The sequence below is a fragment of the Chelonoidis abingdonii genome, chromosome 4 (genome assembly GCF_003597395.2).
Source record: "Chelonoidis abingdonii isolate Lonesome George chromosome 4, CheloAbing_2.0, whole genome shotgun sequence".
Lineage (NCBI taxonomy): Eukaryota > Metazoa > Chordata > Testudines > Testudinidae > Chelonoidis > Chelonoidis abingdonii.
Genome location: NC_133772.1, coordinates 146,860,461 through 146,878,099, shown reverse-complemented (window position 1 = coordinate 146,878,099; position 17,639 = coordinate 146,860,461). Strand labels below are relative to the sequence as shown.

General features: G+C 43.5%; 1 protein-coding gene across 1 annotated transcript in view; it reads left to right on the top strand.

Annotated features, from left to right (window-relative positions):
* RHOJ (ras homolog family member J) overlaps window positions 1-17,344 on the top strand; it is a 71,874-nt gene extending 54,530 nt beyond the window's left edge. Inside the window, exons 3-5 of the mRNA XM_032789185.2 lie at window positions 6,869-7,033; window positions 9,794-9,889; window positions 11,816-17,344. Of these exons, the coding sequence (XP_032645076.1) occupies window positions 6,869-7,033; window positions 9,794-9,889; window positions 11,816-11,962 (408 nt within the window). The 3' untranslated portion in view covers window positions 11,963-17,344. The remainder of the gene's footprint in view (window positions 1-6,868; window positions 7,034-9,793; window positions 9,890-11,815) is intronic.
* Window positions 17,345-17,639: the final 295 nt, after the last annotated feature.

Below are 17,639 nucleotides of genomic sequence, written 5' to 3'. Positions count from 1 at the left end.
TGTGGCTTTCCAAAGAAAATCGACATGAAGTCAGAGCTAACAATAATGCTTGACATCGGCATGCTCTAAAACACGTGCTGATGAACTAACGATTTAAAAATGGACCCTGGTGCAGCATTACCCTCTTACCATGGGAGGAGGACTCTGGCAAGGAACTTCAGTCTCAGCTGCCTGATTTTCTGCATCTTTGGCACAAACAGGCCCAGATAGGACATTTTCAGCACCATGCTCAGGTGCAAAGTGCTTTGAGGGCCCAACACTGAAGGCAGGGAACATGGACAGAAAGATGACGGAGGAAACAGCAGTAACAAGTACACTGAGTACTTCACATATCTGCGCAAAGCCAGGCCCAACATGGCAAACAAATGTAGGAGGCAGCGCACCGCGTTGCACAAACCTCCCAGCCCTCTGCTAGTTGCCAGAGCCATGCCCAGCAATACCTGACCTGGCTCCACCCTTTCCATTGTGGGCCAGTCAAAAGACAACACAAACACTCAGCAGGGAATTATATTCCCACCACACACACACACACACACACACCATAAGTAGCCTCATTAGCTACTGAAACAGCGGCTGTAAGGTTATGTCTTTCCATGGTAGTCTGGCCCCCTTCCTGAACAACTTTACTGGAAGAGAGACTGTAGGGTAAGAAGGTGCCTGTGACAGTGACACTAGATTAAGGATGTAGCTGGGTCCCAGGCCTGAACTCCACACAAGCAAGGTCCTAGGCACTCCCATTAGCACAGAGCACTAACAGAACTAGTGGCATTTTCCAGCCTTCCAACACTATCACCCTGGTTTAACCAGGAGATTTTCAGTGATCTGAAACTCAAAAAAAAAGTCCTACAAAAAGTGGAGACCAGGTCAGATTACAAAGGATGAATATAAAACAACCATCACAACCATATAGGGACAAAATTAGAAAGGCCAAGGCACAAAATGAGATTAAACCAGCTAGAAACATAAAGAGTGAGAAGAAAACATTCTACAAATCCATTAGAAGCAAGAGGAAGACCAAGGACAGGGTAGGCCCATTACTCAATGAGGGGGGAAAAACAATAACAAAAAAATATGGAAATGGCAAAAGTGCTAAAGAACTTATTGTTTTAGTTTTCACCAGAAAGTTTAGTAGCAATTGGACATTTAACATGGTGAACACCAGTGAAAATGAGATAGGATCTGAGGCTAAAACAGGGAAAGGACAAATCAAAAATTACTTAGACAAGTTGAATGTATTCAAGTCGCCCAGGCCTGATGAACTACAGTCTAGAATATTCAGGGAGATGACTGAGGAGATATCTGATCCATTAGAGATGAAATTTGAAAATGGGAGAGATTCCAGAGGACTGGAAGAGGGCAAATATAATGGAAATCAGGACAATCCAGGGAATTACAGATCAGTCAACTTAACTTCAGTACCCGGAAAGATAATGGAGCAAATAATCAAGCAATCAATATGCAAATATGTAGAAGATAATAAGTAACAGCATGGATTTGTTCAGAACAAATTGTGTCAGACCAACCTAATAGCTTTCTTTGACAGGGTAACAAGCCTTGTGGATTGAGGGAAGCAACAGATGTGGTATACCTTGACTTTAGTAAGGCTTTTGATACTCTCACGTGACCTTCTCATAAACAAACTAGGGAAATATAACCTGGATGGAGTTACTATAACGTGAGTGCATATCTGGGTAGAAAACCGTTCTCAGAGAGTAGTTATCAATGGTTCACAGTCAAGTGGGAAGGACATGTTGAGTGGGGTCCTGCAGGGATCAGTTCTGGATCCGGTTCTGTTCAATATCTTCATCAATGATTTAGATAATAGCATAGAGAGTACGCTGATAAAGTTTGCGGATGATACCAAGCTGGAAGGGGTTGCAAGTGCTTTTGAGGATAGAATTAAAATCCAAAATGATCTGCACAAACTGGAGAAGTGTTCTGAAGTAAATAGGATGAAATTCAATAAGGGCAAATGCAAAGTATTCCACTTAATAAGGAACAATCAGTTGCACACATACAAAATGGGAAATGACTGCCTAGGAAGGAGTACTGTGGAAAGGGATCTGGGGGTCATAGTGGACCATAAGCTATATGAGTCAACAGTGTAACACTGTTGCAAAAAAAAGCAAAAATCAGTCTGGGATGTATTTGCAGGAGTGTTGTAAGTAAGGCATAAGTAATTCTTCTGCTCTACTTTGTGCTGATAAGGCCTCAGCTGGAGTACTGTGTCTAGTTCTGGGTGCCACATTTCAGGAAAGATTGGACTAATTGGAGAAAGTCCCGGGGAGAGCAATAAAAATGATGGAAGGTCTAGAAACCATGACCTATGAGGAAAGATTGAAAAAATTGGATTTGTTTACACATGAGAAGAGAAGACAGGGGGAATGCAATAACAGTTTTCAAGTACAAAAAGGTTGTTACCAGGAGGCGGGAGAAAAATTGTTCTCTTTATCCACTGAGAACAGAACAAGAAGTAAGGGGTTTAAATTGCAGCAGTAGAGGTTTAGGTTGGACATTAGGAAAAACTTCCTATCTGTAAGGGTGGTTAAACACTGGAACAAATTACTTAGGGATGTTGTGGAATCTCCCACTGGAGGTTTTTAAGAACAGATTAGACAAACACCGTCAGGAATGGTCTAGTTATTACATAGTCCTGCCTCTAATGCAGGGGACTAGATGACCCCTCAAGGTCCCTTCCAGTTCTAAACGTCTGTGATTCTAAGATCATACTGCATGGGCATGAAAGTAATTCTGAGTCCTTTTAATAAATATTAACAATATCTAGCTCTTATATAGCATTTGCCATCCGTAGATCTCAAAGATCTTTACAAAGCAGGTGTCAATATCCTCATTTGACAGATGGGGAAACTGAGGCACAAAGCAATGACATGTCATGCCCAAGGTCATCTGGTAAACCAGTAGAAGAACTGCAAGCAGAACCCTTTATCATCCTGAAAGCCAAGATTTCAGGGCATGGGATTGCTCTATGAAAATCAAGACATACTAGGAGAGGGTGGGAGGAACAGATTGTAAAATAGTGGATTAGATTAAGAGTTCTCAACCTACAGGCTGAAACCCCAAGAGGAGCACATGGGCAGGTCCAGGGAGGCACAACCACCTTTCCTGTCTGTCTGGTTAGATTGGGGTAGGGTGGGTAGGATGTCCTGAACATTTTGCTGCTGTAACCTGGAGGTCACAGTGTGAGAAAAGATCTGGACAACTGTATTAGTTATGTGCACAACTAATGAGCACATCCACAGTTACTTTAGCTGGGATAAAATCATTTTGATATGCCCCATGCTTTAGGGCACAAATCCAATGGCCAGCTGGGGGCACAGGAACATAGGACTTGCCAGAGTGGATCAGACCCAAGGTCTATCTAGTCCAGGATCCTGCCTCTGACAGTGGCCAGCCCCAGATGCTTGTGAGGTATTCTGGACCCCGTAAAGGTCTAATCCTGATCTCGAAGAGTTAGAGATCAGCGAAAGCCCCAACACACAAGCTTTCATATCCCTTCCAAAATTTGTTATAATTAAAAACAACAACTTTGGATCTGCCCCATATCCAGCTAAATGCCCAATCCCTTTTTGAATCTTGTTAAGTTCTTGGCCTCAGTGATTTCCTGCAGCAATCCAAAGCTATCCAATGGGCAGTTGATACCAATGGTTTATTACACGTTTCCTTCCACCTGCCCCGTGAGCAGCTGATAGTGGGCCTTGGCAGATTTAGAATAACATGAGAGCCCTAGATCTACTCTTCCCTCGACATGCAAGTATAACTCCCATGCTTGTCAGCGTCATCCTGAGCTACTAATGTGTATTGACAGTAGACTACATCCTTGTGTGTAATCTGTAGATACCCTTTCTCTTCCAACCGATTGCTTATATAATGTCCCATGCTGCAAACACAAAAGGAGAACAGTCCTCATGAGCTCCAAAGTGACAAGCAAAATAAAATTAAATGAACCTTCTGAAAGGACCTGTCACCATTATGCAGAATGTTCATAGCTTTTAGACTGTGATTTTTAACAGCACACTAAGTTTCAACCCCTCTAAATAGGCAAATCTTGAATTTTTAAAACAGATATATTCAGCCAACTGCTTTCCAAGGTCCCAAATAAAAAAAAGATACATAGAGTATCTGCTACCACCTTGTGGTTATCCCAAAGATCTGTTTTGTAACAAATAAATCAAAGATTTCAGCTTAGCAGCCATGTTAGTCTGTATCCGTAAAAAGAACAGGAGTACTTGTGGCACCTTAGAGACCAACAAATTTATTTGAGCATAAGCTTTTATGGTCTACAGCCCACTTCATTGAATGCATAGAATGGAACATATAGTGAGGAGATATATATACATACAGAGAACATGAAAAGATGGGAGGCTAATTAATTACAATGAACTGTTGTCAGCAGGAGAAAAAAAAACTTTTGTAGTGATAATCAAGATAAACCAAAAGTGTATGAAAAGTTAATTGTCAAGCAGCTCCCAGCATCAGCCCGTGGTGATTGTAGATAAGTGTGTTTACCCTTGGAGAAGTCATCAGCTTTAATGTTCTGGATGTAAGTGATTTCATTGGTTAAAATATCATGTAATAGGGTTAGCATGAGGCCAAGCCTCTGAGACTCACATTATCCCTCCTCCAAGCCACACAAAACTCAGTTGCCAAGATCACTTCATTGTTCCATTAACCAGATACCGGCTCTCCACTGCATCAAGTGGAAGCTTCTTGTCATCCTCAAACATATGTCCATCCCTCCCTGCTTTGTCTCTTGTCAGTCACATCATGTTCTCTGCCCCACCAACAGTGGTGTGGCCTCGTTTAGCTGATTCTCCCACAAGTGTCTTTGCATTTTCTTTCGTGCTAATCCCTGTACATCCTCCCTGCTCTCACCAATCAATCCCTCCTCGAGACCCACCTCTGCCTTGACCTCTACAAAACATTGGTCAGTTAATAATCATTAGATAGAGAAGCAGCTGGGGATTATTTATACTTTTTTTAAAAAGTCGGGGCCAAGCCTACTAGAACACGGTAGCCCCTTACCCCACTCTTTGTCTTTCAGGATAGAAACTGGATTTTCCATTACCCTTACACAGTGCATATGTGATGGCCGCCATCTTGGCTAATACCAGGGATTGAATCCGAAACCTCCAGGGCAAAAAGCTTAAGTCTGCACATTTTAAGATGGTGGGTAGGCAGTATAGCTAACACCTGGAACAGCCTCACAGTCTAGGTGCAGAGGGACACACGGCACCTCACTGAGCAGTGGGTGACCCTACACATTTGGCGGGGGGCTCCTAGTACTTACTCCAGCAGCTGGGCTATCTTGGTCAACCAGACCCCTCTGCATTCTCCTTCTCCAGTCCTGCCCCATGCAGAGCCCTCAGTCAGGGTGGTACAAGATGCATGAGGCAGTTCACACCTCTCAGAGCTATTGCTTCAGGCTGTCTGCAGACTAAGACTTAGTCTACAATAGCAACTAAGTATAACTACGTAGTTATACCAACCTAACCCTTCCACAGACAGTGCTGTGTCTACTGGAGGGCTTCCGCCTCTCAGGGAGGTGGATTAACTACACTGATGGGAGAAGCTCTCATGTCAGTGCAGGTAGCATCTTCACTAGGCACTTCAGCTGTGCAGCGCTGTAAGTGCAGACAAGCTCAAGGCATATCTCTCAGCCTCAGTTACACTCAATTTATATTTTCAATCTTTTCTTCACAACCATGAGAACTTACATGTCTTAAATTCTGATATAATCACATGATTCCAGGTGCTGGAGCCCTAGGCACAGGCTGATATTGCTTGTGTCTTAATCCAGCCCTGGCATAGGGTGATCATTTGTTCCCATGCTGTGTTTTTATACATTTGCTGAAGGAAACAGGTAACTTTACAAGTAATTTTTGAACCACTTGCAGGAAAATTGGGAAACACTAGCTTCCACCCAGACTTTCCAATATGAATTTCACTTGTCCAAGAATGGGCATGTGAGATTCCATATGCTGTTACTCTAGACCCATTTATCAATTTCACATGGATTGCAAAGTCCAACTCTCGAAACTGGGAAGGGACCCAAATTTGTCCTTCTAACAAGCTTCCCTGTTATCAAATCAGCTAACTACATGGAACGTCTATGCTTTGAGGTAACTGAATGCTGCTCTCTGCACAGCCTCGGGGGCAAGATGACATCTCTTCTCACAAGACAGGGGCCCATGGAAATCTCAAATCACCTTGAGTCACAAACTGGATCTGAGCTGCTGCTAAATTTCCAGGATGAGAGTTTCTCGTTCTGATTGACATGGCACTGGAGATAGCATGATGTAACTGAACAGCCCAAAGGCCCATTTTTGTTGTGCATAGTCATGTCTGTAGCATTTTTGAGGTTTTATACACCCTGCACATAACACCTACTGTAAAACGCATGGCATGAATGTCCTCTACAGATGTCATCTGGCTCCAAGGACAATGGCAGTCAAATAATAATTCCTAGGATTATGGTATATTGAAGGCTGAGCCCAATATGCACAACCTAAAGAGCTGTTTTTACCCCAAGGTATTTTTTCTTTTACTGTTCAATGGCATTGAAGGCAGCCCCTGTTTAGCTTATCTCCCTTGTATACTGGAATCACTATGAAAACAGAATACCCACCCCGCTGCCTGTCTGCGCAAAGCCCAGGTAAAAGGGGGTTCAGAGACTGACCCAGCTGCCGGATACCTCCACTGCGCCTTTGCAGTGGTCATTCCACCCCCTGGAATTTATCAGCTGTTATTGACATTCAGTGACAATGTTGGGTAACTCAAAGTGCTTGCAGATGCTTTGTTACGCAGCTTGTGTGACCCATTGCTAACACCTGCCTTTGCTCTCTGATAGGAGGACTACAATCAGCTGAGACCCCTCTCCTATCCCAACACGGATGTGTTCTTGATCTGTTTTTCTGTGGTGAACCCTGCCTCTTACCACAACGTCCAGGAAGAGTGGGTGCCTGAACTGAAAGTCAGCATGCCGCATGTGCCTTATGTGCTCATAGGAACACAGGTAGTTACTAACTGGAAAGCCTATTGACCAGCACGAGGGGTCTGGAACTCTACAGCCAGGTGGGCCTTGTGAAACCTCAAAGCCAGGTGGAACTTACCCAGATTGAGGTTTGGCTGCAGTCCCGGGGTCCCCTGAAAACTCTGCTGTTTCGCACACACCTGCTTCCACTCTGGCAGACCTGATACCAAACTTGCAACTCAAAGCAAACCTCAGGGGCTGCAACTCACATGAACTGAAACAAGCAGGCTTCCCCAAGCCCCGTGCAAACGTAATGCATCTAGTTGCCCAACCCTCTGAAGGATCACTCTGTGGGTATGTCTACACTGGAGCAGGAGGTATAATTCCCATGTCAAGAAGACATACCCAGACTAGCTCCGATCGAGCCAACACACTGAAAATAGCGGTGTAGCTGCAGCAGGGCAAGCAGCAGTATGGGCTAGCCACCCAAATACAATCCTGTCTGAAACCCTAGATACATACTCAGGCTGGTGAGTCCACCTCACTACTCACACTGCCTCGGCTGTACTTCTGTTTCCCATGCACTAGCTTGATCAGAGCTACCACAGCAATTTCACGCAAGAAAGTACACCTCTAGCTCCACTGTACCCATATTCTGTGTTAGGGGCTTCTCAATATCACTATGATTTTTAACTAAGCTTTAAATTCATTATATTTTTCTGAAGTGGGGAAGCCATTCCCATATTACATCCCCCAATGTTCACCCCTTTCCCTGAATAGCCTTCCTGGAGCCAACAAGGATTAACAACCTCTTTAGAGCCAACACAGCTCCTTCTAGACCAGCCAGCCCTGCTGAGAGCACTTTCTTCCCCCAGAGTTTACCTAGGGATTGTCAGAGTGGATAAGACCTATGATGCATCCAGTCCAGTATCCTGTCTCTGACAGTGGCCAGCACCAGCTGTTTCAGAGGAAGGTGTAGGAACCACAGAGTAAACAGACTGGCAAAGCCAGGTCATAGGCAGCCAGACCTAGTGGTCAGAGCCAGAATCCGTAGTCAGGAGCCAAGAGTCAGCTGTAGGACATCAGAGGCAGGAGACAAACCACAAGTTTGTAACCATAGTCAGGCTGGGTCAGGATACTAGGATGTCAGAGGCAGGAGACAAAGCATAGATCAGAATCACAAGTCAGAGATCAGGAAGCTGACACAGGGGATCAGGAGCAGGAAGCACACAGTCCAGAGCAGGCTGGATCCCAGGTGTTCAGACAGCTTCCTGTTCCTGGCTTAAGTAGGGCCAGCAGGCCAATCAGCTGCTCTGTGGCTCCACCAATAGGATGTCAAGGGAGGATCCTCAAACTGGGGCTGGGCTTCATGGATCCTGGGTCAGCAGCTGTCAGCATGCTACCAAGAGGAAGGTTGAAGCATGGCCGCTCCTGTGAATCCTGGGTTTGAGCCCTGTGGGTCATGACAGAGAAGTGGGATAATCTGCCCACCACATTCAGTCTCATCCTGATCCCAAATAGTTGGAGACAGACTTAGGTCCTGAGGTCTAACATCTCTCCCAAAGGAAGGATCTCCCCTCCTTGGAAGAAAGAGACTGACCCAACCCAGAAATCAGAGCCAGATCAAGTATTATTGTTGTTCACTCTCAAGCTGCGGAGCAGAGTAGTAGGCACATGACAACCAGTTCAGACCTGTATTTTTTGTTGTCATAAACATTCTCCAAATGTCATCGGACAACCCCGACTCAGAGGGTCCCTCCTGCCAAATGGGGTAGCCATGAGCTCTGACCTACTGTCGAATGGTCACATTAAGGTGGATACATTCTGTAGAGCTGGGTTTTTTAACATCAATCACTCTGTTGCCAAAACATTTGTGAGATTCAGCTAGGCCAGTTCTGCAGCAACAGCTAACTCACCACACACTCTTCGTGGAGAGTTTAATTCTACCAAGTGTCTCCTGAGAAGCATTGAACACCCTTTGATGGGAGCTGAAGGTGCTCCTGCCTCTTGCAGGATAGGCCTTAAGCCTATACAAATATCTGGAGAAAAATCAAGGTTTGCCAAATGAGGAAAACTTTTTTTCAAATTTCTAAAAGGGTGCTGCAAATAATGGCAAGTTAGAAATACATTTCAGCCTTTATATCAAGATCTTTTGGAGGCAGTTCTGCAGAATAGCATTTCACTGGGCAATTGGTATCCTACTTAGTCCATCTTTACTAAGGTGTAAAAACCCATATTCTCTCTAAAAAAAAAAAACTGCAGGTGAGGCAGTCAGAGATTAGTATCAAAGTGACCCACAATTAAATGTTTTGTTTCAGTTCAACAAACCAAAATGTTTCACTTGGGGCAACCTGACCCAGAACTAAATACTCAATTTTAACAGAAAATCAAAAAAAAAAAAGCTGCAAAATCTAAATTTTCCTCGGGAAAAGTTCAATTTTGCAGAAATTGCATTTTCCATCAAAAAACATTGATGGAAAATTCCCTACTTGTTCTCAGACATAGAATTAAGCCTATATGCTTCTTACACACTCCTGTTTTCTCTCTTTTCTGCTTTGACCAAAAAATAGAAAGGAGACATTGAGGCCACATGCGTGTGCGTATACACAGTGAGAGAGAGAGAGAGAGAGAGAGACATTATGAACCAACTTTTAAAAAAAATTATCATCTCTAGTAGGGGAGAAATTGGGGGTGTCACTGAAATATTCGTCCTAGCATAGGGCTCTGGAGCAAACTCATCCACAGGAATGTTGTATTTAGCACTCTGTGTGTGTGTGTGTGTGTGGTTTTTTTTACTGCTAGATTGATCTTCGTGATGATCCGAAAACTTTGGCTCGGCTACTTTATATGAAGGAGAAACCCCTCACTTACGAACATGGAGTGAAACTGGCTAAAGAGGTATCATTGTTTTGCTTGACCCTATTGTTAGGACCCAGGCTGCAGAGTAGTTTGGCCATAACTATAGTTTCTGTATATTTCACTCAAACACAATTCTTTCATTTTTTCCTCCATTTTCACTAACTTGGGCCCAGACTAAAACCTCAACTCCAAACACACTGAATTTTGCACCTTTAAACCTGTCTCTAGTGTTACCTTGATTGTTCTGCAATCCCACTAATGAATCTCTGATATATAACAAGCACATGCCATACATGAGACATCTGAATGAAATGAAACATCTAATGTTCTTATGTTTGATTTAGGATCAGCCACTGCAGTGTTTTACCATATTTGGTCATAACAAAATGGATACATAACAGGTTGTTTTACACATCACGATAAAACAAACTGTACATTGTGGATGTTATTCATTTATGTGAGCCTATAAAGACATTCCATGGTTTCCTGGGAGAAAATGGATATCTGTATTTGGCACAGTAACGTTAGTCACTACAAAAAAAAAAAGAATTGCAACCTACGGAAGCAGCATTTAGGCTGCAGAGATGGGAATAAGCTGGAAAGTTCTCATCTGGACTGGAGCTGTCCCAAAGTTTCAATGTGTTTGGATCCAGCTTTTTAGCTTAGACCCATATGTAGGAGATGGATACAAAAGCTTGTCTAAAATAACACGCTCGTATGTATTCTCTCTGGTCCTACCTGGGCTAATCATAATGGGAAAAATTCTACTTTTAGTCAGTCCCATACAAACACATCCGGCTTGATTCTGGCTTATGGCCACTTTACACAGCTATGTATGGGGGCCGTAAATGAGACTCAGGCCCATAGACCTCTATTTGGTGGGATCTTCTTTTCAGTTCATAATACATTATTGCTCTGGGTAAGGAGAAGGGATGGAGAAATGAACATGAAATACGTATGTACATCAAAGGCAGCAGCATCTGCATTCAGACACAAGCATGTTCCAACTAGTCACTGCACATATTGGTTATGCTGATATTTAGTCAGAGGGTTCTAAAAGGCCAAGCAGAGCTCAAAAGTCAGAGGAATTGCATTTATCCAAATTCATTTCCACGGGCAGGCTCAGGGTCCACACTACATGAGTGCAAGTGCTCACAGAACGGGAGGGTATTTTTGACTCAGTGGCACTCCTCCATCAATCACCCTGAGCCTGTAGAATCGCCTCCGCAATGGCTTCATCTCTGTGGAGTTTGATAGGAGAAGCCAAGAGCATGGAAGAGGAGCTAAGGATAGTTATGTTAAGTGACTGAACCACACTGTCAGGGAGCACTCGAGCCAATGCCTCCTGGAAACCCTGAGATCCAGCTTCTTCTGTTCAGAGGAACCCCTATGCAGTGGAAGAGTTCCTACAAACACTCAGCTGGCATCAGGGCCTGCTCCAGCCATTTCGCCACCCCAAGCACGGTGGCATGCCATGGGGGGCACTCTGCTGCTCACTGGTCCCACGCTCCGGTGGACCTCCCGCAGGCGTGCCTGCGGATGCTCTACCGGAGCTGCCTGCTGCCCTCCCAGCAACCGGCAGAGCACCCGCTGCGGCATGCAGCCCCAAGCACGTGCTTGGAGCTCTGGGGCCTGGAGCCAGCCCTGGCTGGCATCCATGGAGTTTCCTCTTCCTGGCCAGCCCCACTGGCAGACTGTTGCTCCACCCACGTCTCCCTCTGCACAGAGACAATGCCCTGGCATCTATTCTCAATGCCTGTCCCACAAGGCCTATGATCAGATAGGAAGCCAGGCCCAAGGCAGAGCTAGGACTTTAATCCATCTTAAAGGCATGGCTCACTCTATATCAGAGAGTTATGTGCACGTGAGGATAACAGGATCTGTATGTCATAAACATGTCCTATTGTCTTCTTCTCCAAACTGTGTATTTATGACCCCCCTCTCTCTCTTTCTCTCCTGCTTAAGATTGGAGCACAGTGTTATTTGGAATGTTCAGCCCTGACACAGAAAGGCCTTAAAACAGTCTTCGATGAAGCAATCCTCACCATTTTTCACCCTAAGAAAAAGAAGAAACGCTGTGTGACGTGCCACAGCTGCTGTACAGTTGTATGAGATCACTTGAAAAGCAAAGCAGGATAATGCTATTGTTCAATTAAACCCCCCAGGTTAGAGTAGCAATGAGCGTCACACACAAACTGAAATGGGGAACATGACCAGAAAGGAGTCTTATTAAACCATATATGATTCCTCCATTCTGTGAAACCTCAGGCTGTAACATGTTAGCCAGCTAATGTCTATTTGCTTTCCTAACCCTATAGAGCTGTATGCAGCCTGTTCCCACGCTATGCTCGTGTGCACTGACCCAGTATAAAACAGGATGTCTGCTAATGGCTGACTCTGAATCAGGTTAGGGTGCTGAGTGGAAAACTTTAAAGACATTGTAAAAACCACCAAGAAAAACTTCATTTGTGGCCTTAAGGAAGAATTGATCAAAAGTATAAATTTATAACACTTAAGACTTGAATATGAATGGATCAAAAGCACAGAGAAATCATTAGGAGTTTAATATGTAATCATATATGTTATATATAGGATATACTTTCAAATTACTTTTCTTTATAAGATACTCGCTAATTTCAGGATCTACTTCAGTTTGTTTAAAATGACATGAAAGCAAAGCAGTGACTCCAATTCACAGTCATTTAACTCATGTTACAGCATCAAGCCATCAAAATGGATCAATATTTACATCCAGATTGAAGGAATGTTCTTTTTACTACACAAAATGACAAATATCTCTGTTTTCTACAGAATGTGTCCAGGCTGGACCAGGAGGTTTTCAAAAGTTGGGTGAGGGAAAACAGTGTAAGTGAAAAACTGTAGCATTAATTTGCAGAAACAAAGTGATCATATCACCAAAAAATCTTGTGACAGACATGAAAAACCAGGGAAGTGTTGCATTGCCACGAGTATTATAAATTAACTCTACAGATTGGGTGCATTTCCACATCTCACCCAGAGGATGAAAACAAAAACAAACAAGCCAAAGTCACATTGATGTGAAGTGCTTTATAATGATCCAGTTGCCTTATTTGAAATAGTTTTTTTAGAAATGATCTTGTGTAAAGATATTAATTGGAGCAGACCAAACATGTCTATTTACTGTAGTCCTCTCTCTGCTCTTCATTGCTTTGTCTGTGTCTTCCATGTTCGTTATTGCAATTAGCAGTTAAGGTATAGTGTGGGTATGCTACTCAGGAACTTTCTTTCAGACAATATGCAGGATGAAGTGCTGCAGCATGCAGTACGGAGACAGGAAGCCTGAACCTCAAAGAAATGAAAGCTGACAATAAGCACTCTTTGCTGTTGAATAAAGTGTGCCTTTTTGCAAAGGCTTTTCCAGGAAGCCTGTTTTGCACAACACAGCAAGATGCCGTTATACCACAGAGTCTCGGAGGTGAACTATGAGGGTATCTTATTACTTACATCTGCCTATGAGTGCCTTGGAAATGCCCGTGTAGCTGTCTTGTTATGGATTTCATTTCTGATCATACCTCTCCAAGGCATACAATTATAATGCCAGCAAATCCATGTTTCTAGACCTATAAAGTAACTCCCTGAAAAAAGCAGCTGCCAGAGTCAGTGTTTCCAGACCTAGTATGGAATTGCACCTTCTCTCACCAGCAAAGTGCCAGCACAGGGATTAATTTACCCACCCATGTCTTGGAACAACCAGCATTCTCCTCTTTGGATGTACTGTACAGTGCTTGAGTCTATAGAGGGGCACCTAGAAAGCCTCTGCCATTAACTGGAGATTAGGGATCCAATCCTACAGTTCTTATTCAGGCAAAACTCCCATTGACTTCAGTGGGATTTTGAGCAAGGACTGTAACATTCGGCCCAAAGCAAGCAACATCATAGATACAAGGCCCAATCCCACCTTCGTTGCAATCAAAGACAAAACTCCCATTGACTTCCGTGATGATGACAGTATCCTTTACTACACAGATATTTGTAGAAGGTTTTCCTATATGAGATCGTTGTCATTACATTGTAAAAGCCTTGCTCTGTATTCCAGCAGCACAGCGCCCATTAAAATCAGTGGCAAGTGCATGGCTAGAATGTACTGGCTGTATCTTAAGGGTAAATGAAGCAATTTCTGTTTTAGTAAATGCAACTCACTAGAATTCAAGGATCCACAATCCTATGGACACTAATTTATGCTTTGTCATTGACTCTAATAGGTGCAGGATCAGATGCCAAAACATTTATATCAGTACAGGTCACCCATTATCTCCGAGACATAAGGGATATTTAGCTATGGTAATTAGTAAGTAAGTGTCTTTTGCTATGTTATTGCTAAGGATACGATTCTGTCATGGAGGTCACGGATTCCATGACTTTCTGGGACCTCCAGGACTTCTTCCAGGGCAGGGCTGGAGCAGCTGTCAGCCCCAGGGCCGCCAAAGCAGCAGCTCCAGGGCTGAAGCCCACTGGGGATGAAGCTGCAGCTGTCAGCCCCTGCCACAGGAGCAGCAGTGGAATTAGAGCAGCAGCCAGTGGTCAGCCCCGAAGGCTGCTGGAGCAGATAGCTGGTGGTTGGCCTGAGGGTCACCAGAGCAGCAGTCTCCCAGCCATCGGAATAGCAGCTGGCCCCAGGGCCATCAGAGCAGTGATTCTCCAGGCCACCGGAGTAGCAATCCCTGGGCTGCTGGAGCAGCTGGCCAGCAGGTGCCCTAGCGCCACCCAAGCAGTGGCCGGGCTTGGATGAGCCCTTCTGAGAATGGAGCAGCAGAGGGTTGAGCCCCCAGTAGTACTAGCTGTTAGTCCCCCATCCTGCCCCCGCAGGGTATTTTTTGTAAAAATCAGAGACAGGTCATGGGCATCCATGAATTTGTGTTTATTGTCCATGACCTGTCCTTGACTTTTAGTAAAAATACCCCTGACAGAATCTTAACCTTAATTATTACACAATGGAATTGTGATAAACATTGGGTCACTGTCCATGGACATGGCTGAAAATGAAGTTGTAGTAAGTCAGAGATGCTAAAGAAAATCTGGTGTGTGCCTTAGGGTATAAATCCCTAGTGAACACTCTGGATCCCGTTTCATCCTGTCAAAGGGGTTGTCTTAGAATATGTTGACAGAAAGTTTGGGAAATGTAGCTTGGACCAGAAAGGAAGCCTGGTGGCGATGTCATTTTCTTCCATATGAAAGGAGCTGTGGTTTGTGTCTAGATGAATGTGTTAATTTCCTAGTGCAGCTGGGCTGCAGGTAGCATGTCTGGCAGTGGGTTCTCTGGACTCTCACATATCAGTGGTGCAGCAGGAAAGTTAAGAGCAGATGGAATATAGAAATGTTTGGAGAATATTTTATTGACTTAGGGCCTGACCCAAATCCCCATGAAATGAACAAAAGCCCCCTGACCCCATCAATTTATTTCAATGGACTTTATATCAAGGGTTTAGAGCTCAGTCTGATCCCACTGAGGTTTGCCACTGATTTCAATGGAAGATGGCCTGCTTATTCCGTTCCCCAGGAATTGACTCGATATACAGTATACATATACGCATGAGTCCCTGGGTAAGGGAGAAATGGGGCCAAGTCTCTTTCACCTGAACTGCAATACATGCCCTAAGGTTGGATCTGCCAGATAATGTTACAGCTTTTCTAAATTGAAGAGAAACTAAAACTCTAGATTGACAGCTGAGCTTATAAAATAATGAGTACTTTGGAGAAGTGCAATATATCAGTCCCATCATGCCTCTGAGGAAGCCACATATAATTGAACAATGGGTTTTGGGAGGTTTTTAATATCAGTGGTGCCTGTTAATAATGATGGTATGACATATGATAGGTATGTTAAATCAGAAATTAAATTACCAATTATATCATTAATATAACTGCAGTAATTTTGGGAAACTAAATACTGTGATAAAGAATGCTAAAATGCTAATATCCTCATCTATTAAAAACTACAGACCTCTGTACAAATCATTGCATAGTAGAGAAAGCAGATGGAGGATTATTATTATTCATGAAAAAATATTTTAATTAATGCAAGGCAAGACTTTTTTGCACTTATAAAGTGAAGTAAATCAATTTTCCAAAGTGATAAAACTGTGAATTAAAGAGATGCTTTCAAGCTGCTTATGACCAAAATTTGACCTATCCTCAAAGGGTAACAATCCATTTACAAATGGCCGCTGGATTCTACGTATTTTTTAATTTCCTGCCATCAAAAATAAATGTTTTAAATATACTCACACTTTATGTAGGTCCTACAAGCAGGGACGGCTCTAGGCATTTTGCCGCCCCAAGCACGGCAGGCAGGCTCCGGGACCAGCGGACCCTCAGCAGGCATGCCGCCGAAGGCAACCTGCCTGCCGCCCTCGCGGCGACCGGCAGAGCGCCCCCCGTGGCTTGCCTCCCCAAGCACGCGCTTGGCGTGCTGGGGCCTGGAGCCGCCCCTGCCTACAAGGCCAAATTTTCAAAGGCCTCTTTAACTGTCCCCTGACCCTCCAGCCCCGTATTTGTGAGTGCACATACTTCTATGCCCAGTAACTTCCCAGCTGTAAAATTCATTATGTATATTTGAGGGAAGGAGCTCAACTTGCGTGGGTAAATGTAAATTGTAGAAGCACAAGTTGATGCCCTTTTCAAATATTATGGGCAGAGTTAAGGAAGACCTTTGAAAATTGGTCTACAGTACCTTGTGCTTTTCTGCTACGGAGCCAGCAGATGGAGTATGAACTGATGAGCAAAGACTATTCTCAGAATTGTTGTGACAATGCTGGTGGTTCTAAAGCAGAAACACGGAAATGAATAGAAACATCAGATTATTTTTCAAGCCCCATTAGAAACAACAGAAACAATAAACATTTGCCTGCTGAAAGGCTGTAGACCAGCAATGTAATGTTACGGTGCCAAGCTCCTGCAGTGGCCACTGGAAATCAGGCCCTGAATTCATAAGGAAGGCAAATGTTATTTTAAAGCCTATTAGAGTAAGCAAAGAGTAAAAATTACTCCAAGAAATTATTTGACAATGATTATAGTTTATCTCAATTGATGTCAAAGCTGTTTCTGACAGACCTACTTTTGTTAATAGCCTATTATCTTTTCAAATGCTTTCAGATCTTAAAAAGAATGTGCTAAATCCTAGCCTGGGCCCTTTTTTTTAAACCTTACATATTATCTCAAGAGTTGGTTTTAATTAATAACTAAAACGTAAATAAGGTCCCAGCAAAAACGTGCGTGGTGAGCTCTTTGACGGTGCATGCCAATAAATGGATGCTTTGTTGTCACCTCGGGTCTCATCAAATAATTCTAATGCTTACAGGACTTCCATAGACTTCAACCTCAGTTATGTAAACATATGTAATGCAGGATGGGGCACTTAGTAATTAAACAAAATATATTCATGCAGATAGGAGGGCTTGTCTGTCTTGCAAGAGAAATTTCTTCAGCCTAATAAAATTCAAGAGCTTTTCTAATTAATTTGGAAGAAGGCTTTTGTCTTTATTATTATTTTTACAGGAACAATTCTGAACAGAGCTGCCACCAGCAACAAACTTTGTTAAGCTTGGCACTCTTAACATACAAACATTCTTAAGTCCATTAAACTGAATGCAGAGCCTGGGGCATGCAGCCTGGACTAGAAAACTAAAGCTGAAATTTTCAAAACTGTCTGAATTGGGCATTCAGCTCCCTTAGGCAATTTTGGATCTCTCAGCCTAGAGGTACCAAAGTGGTATCTAATGAGGAGCAACAAGAAAAATATTTGCACACG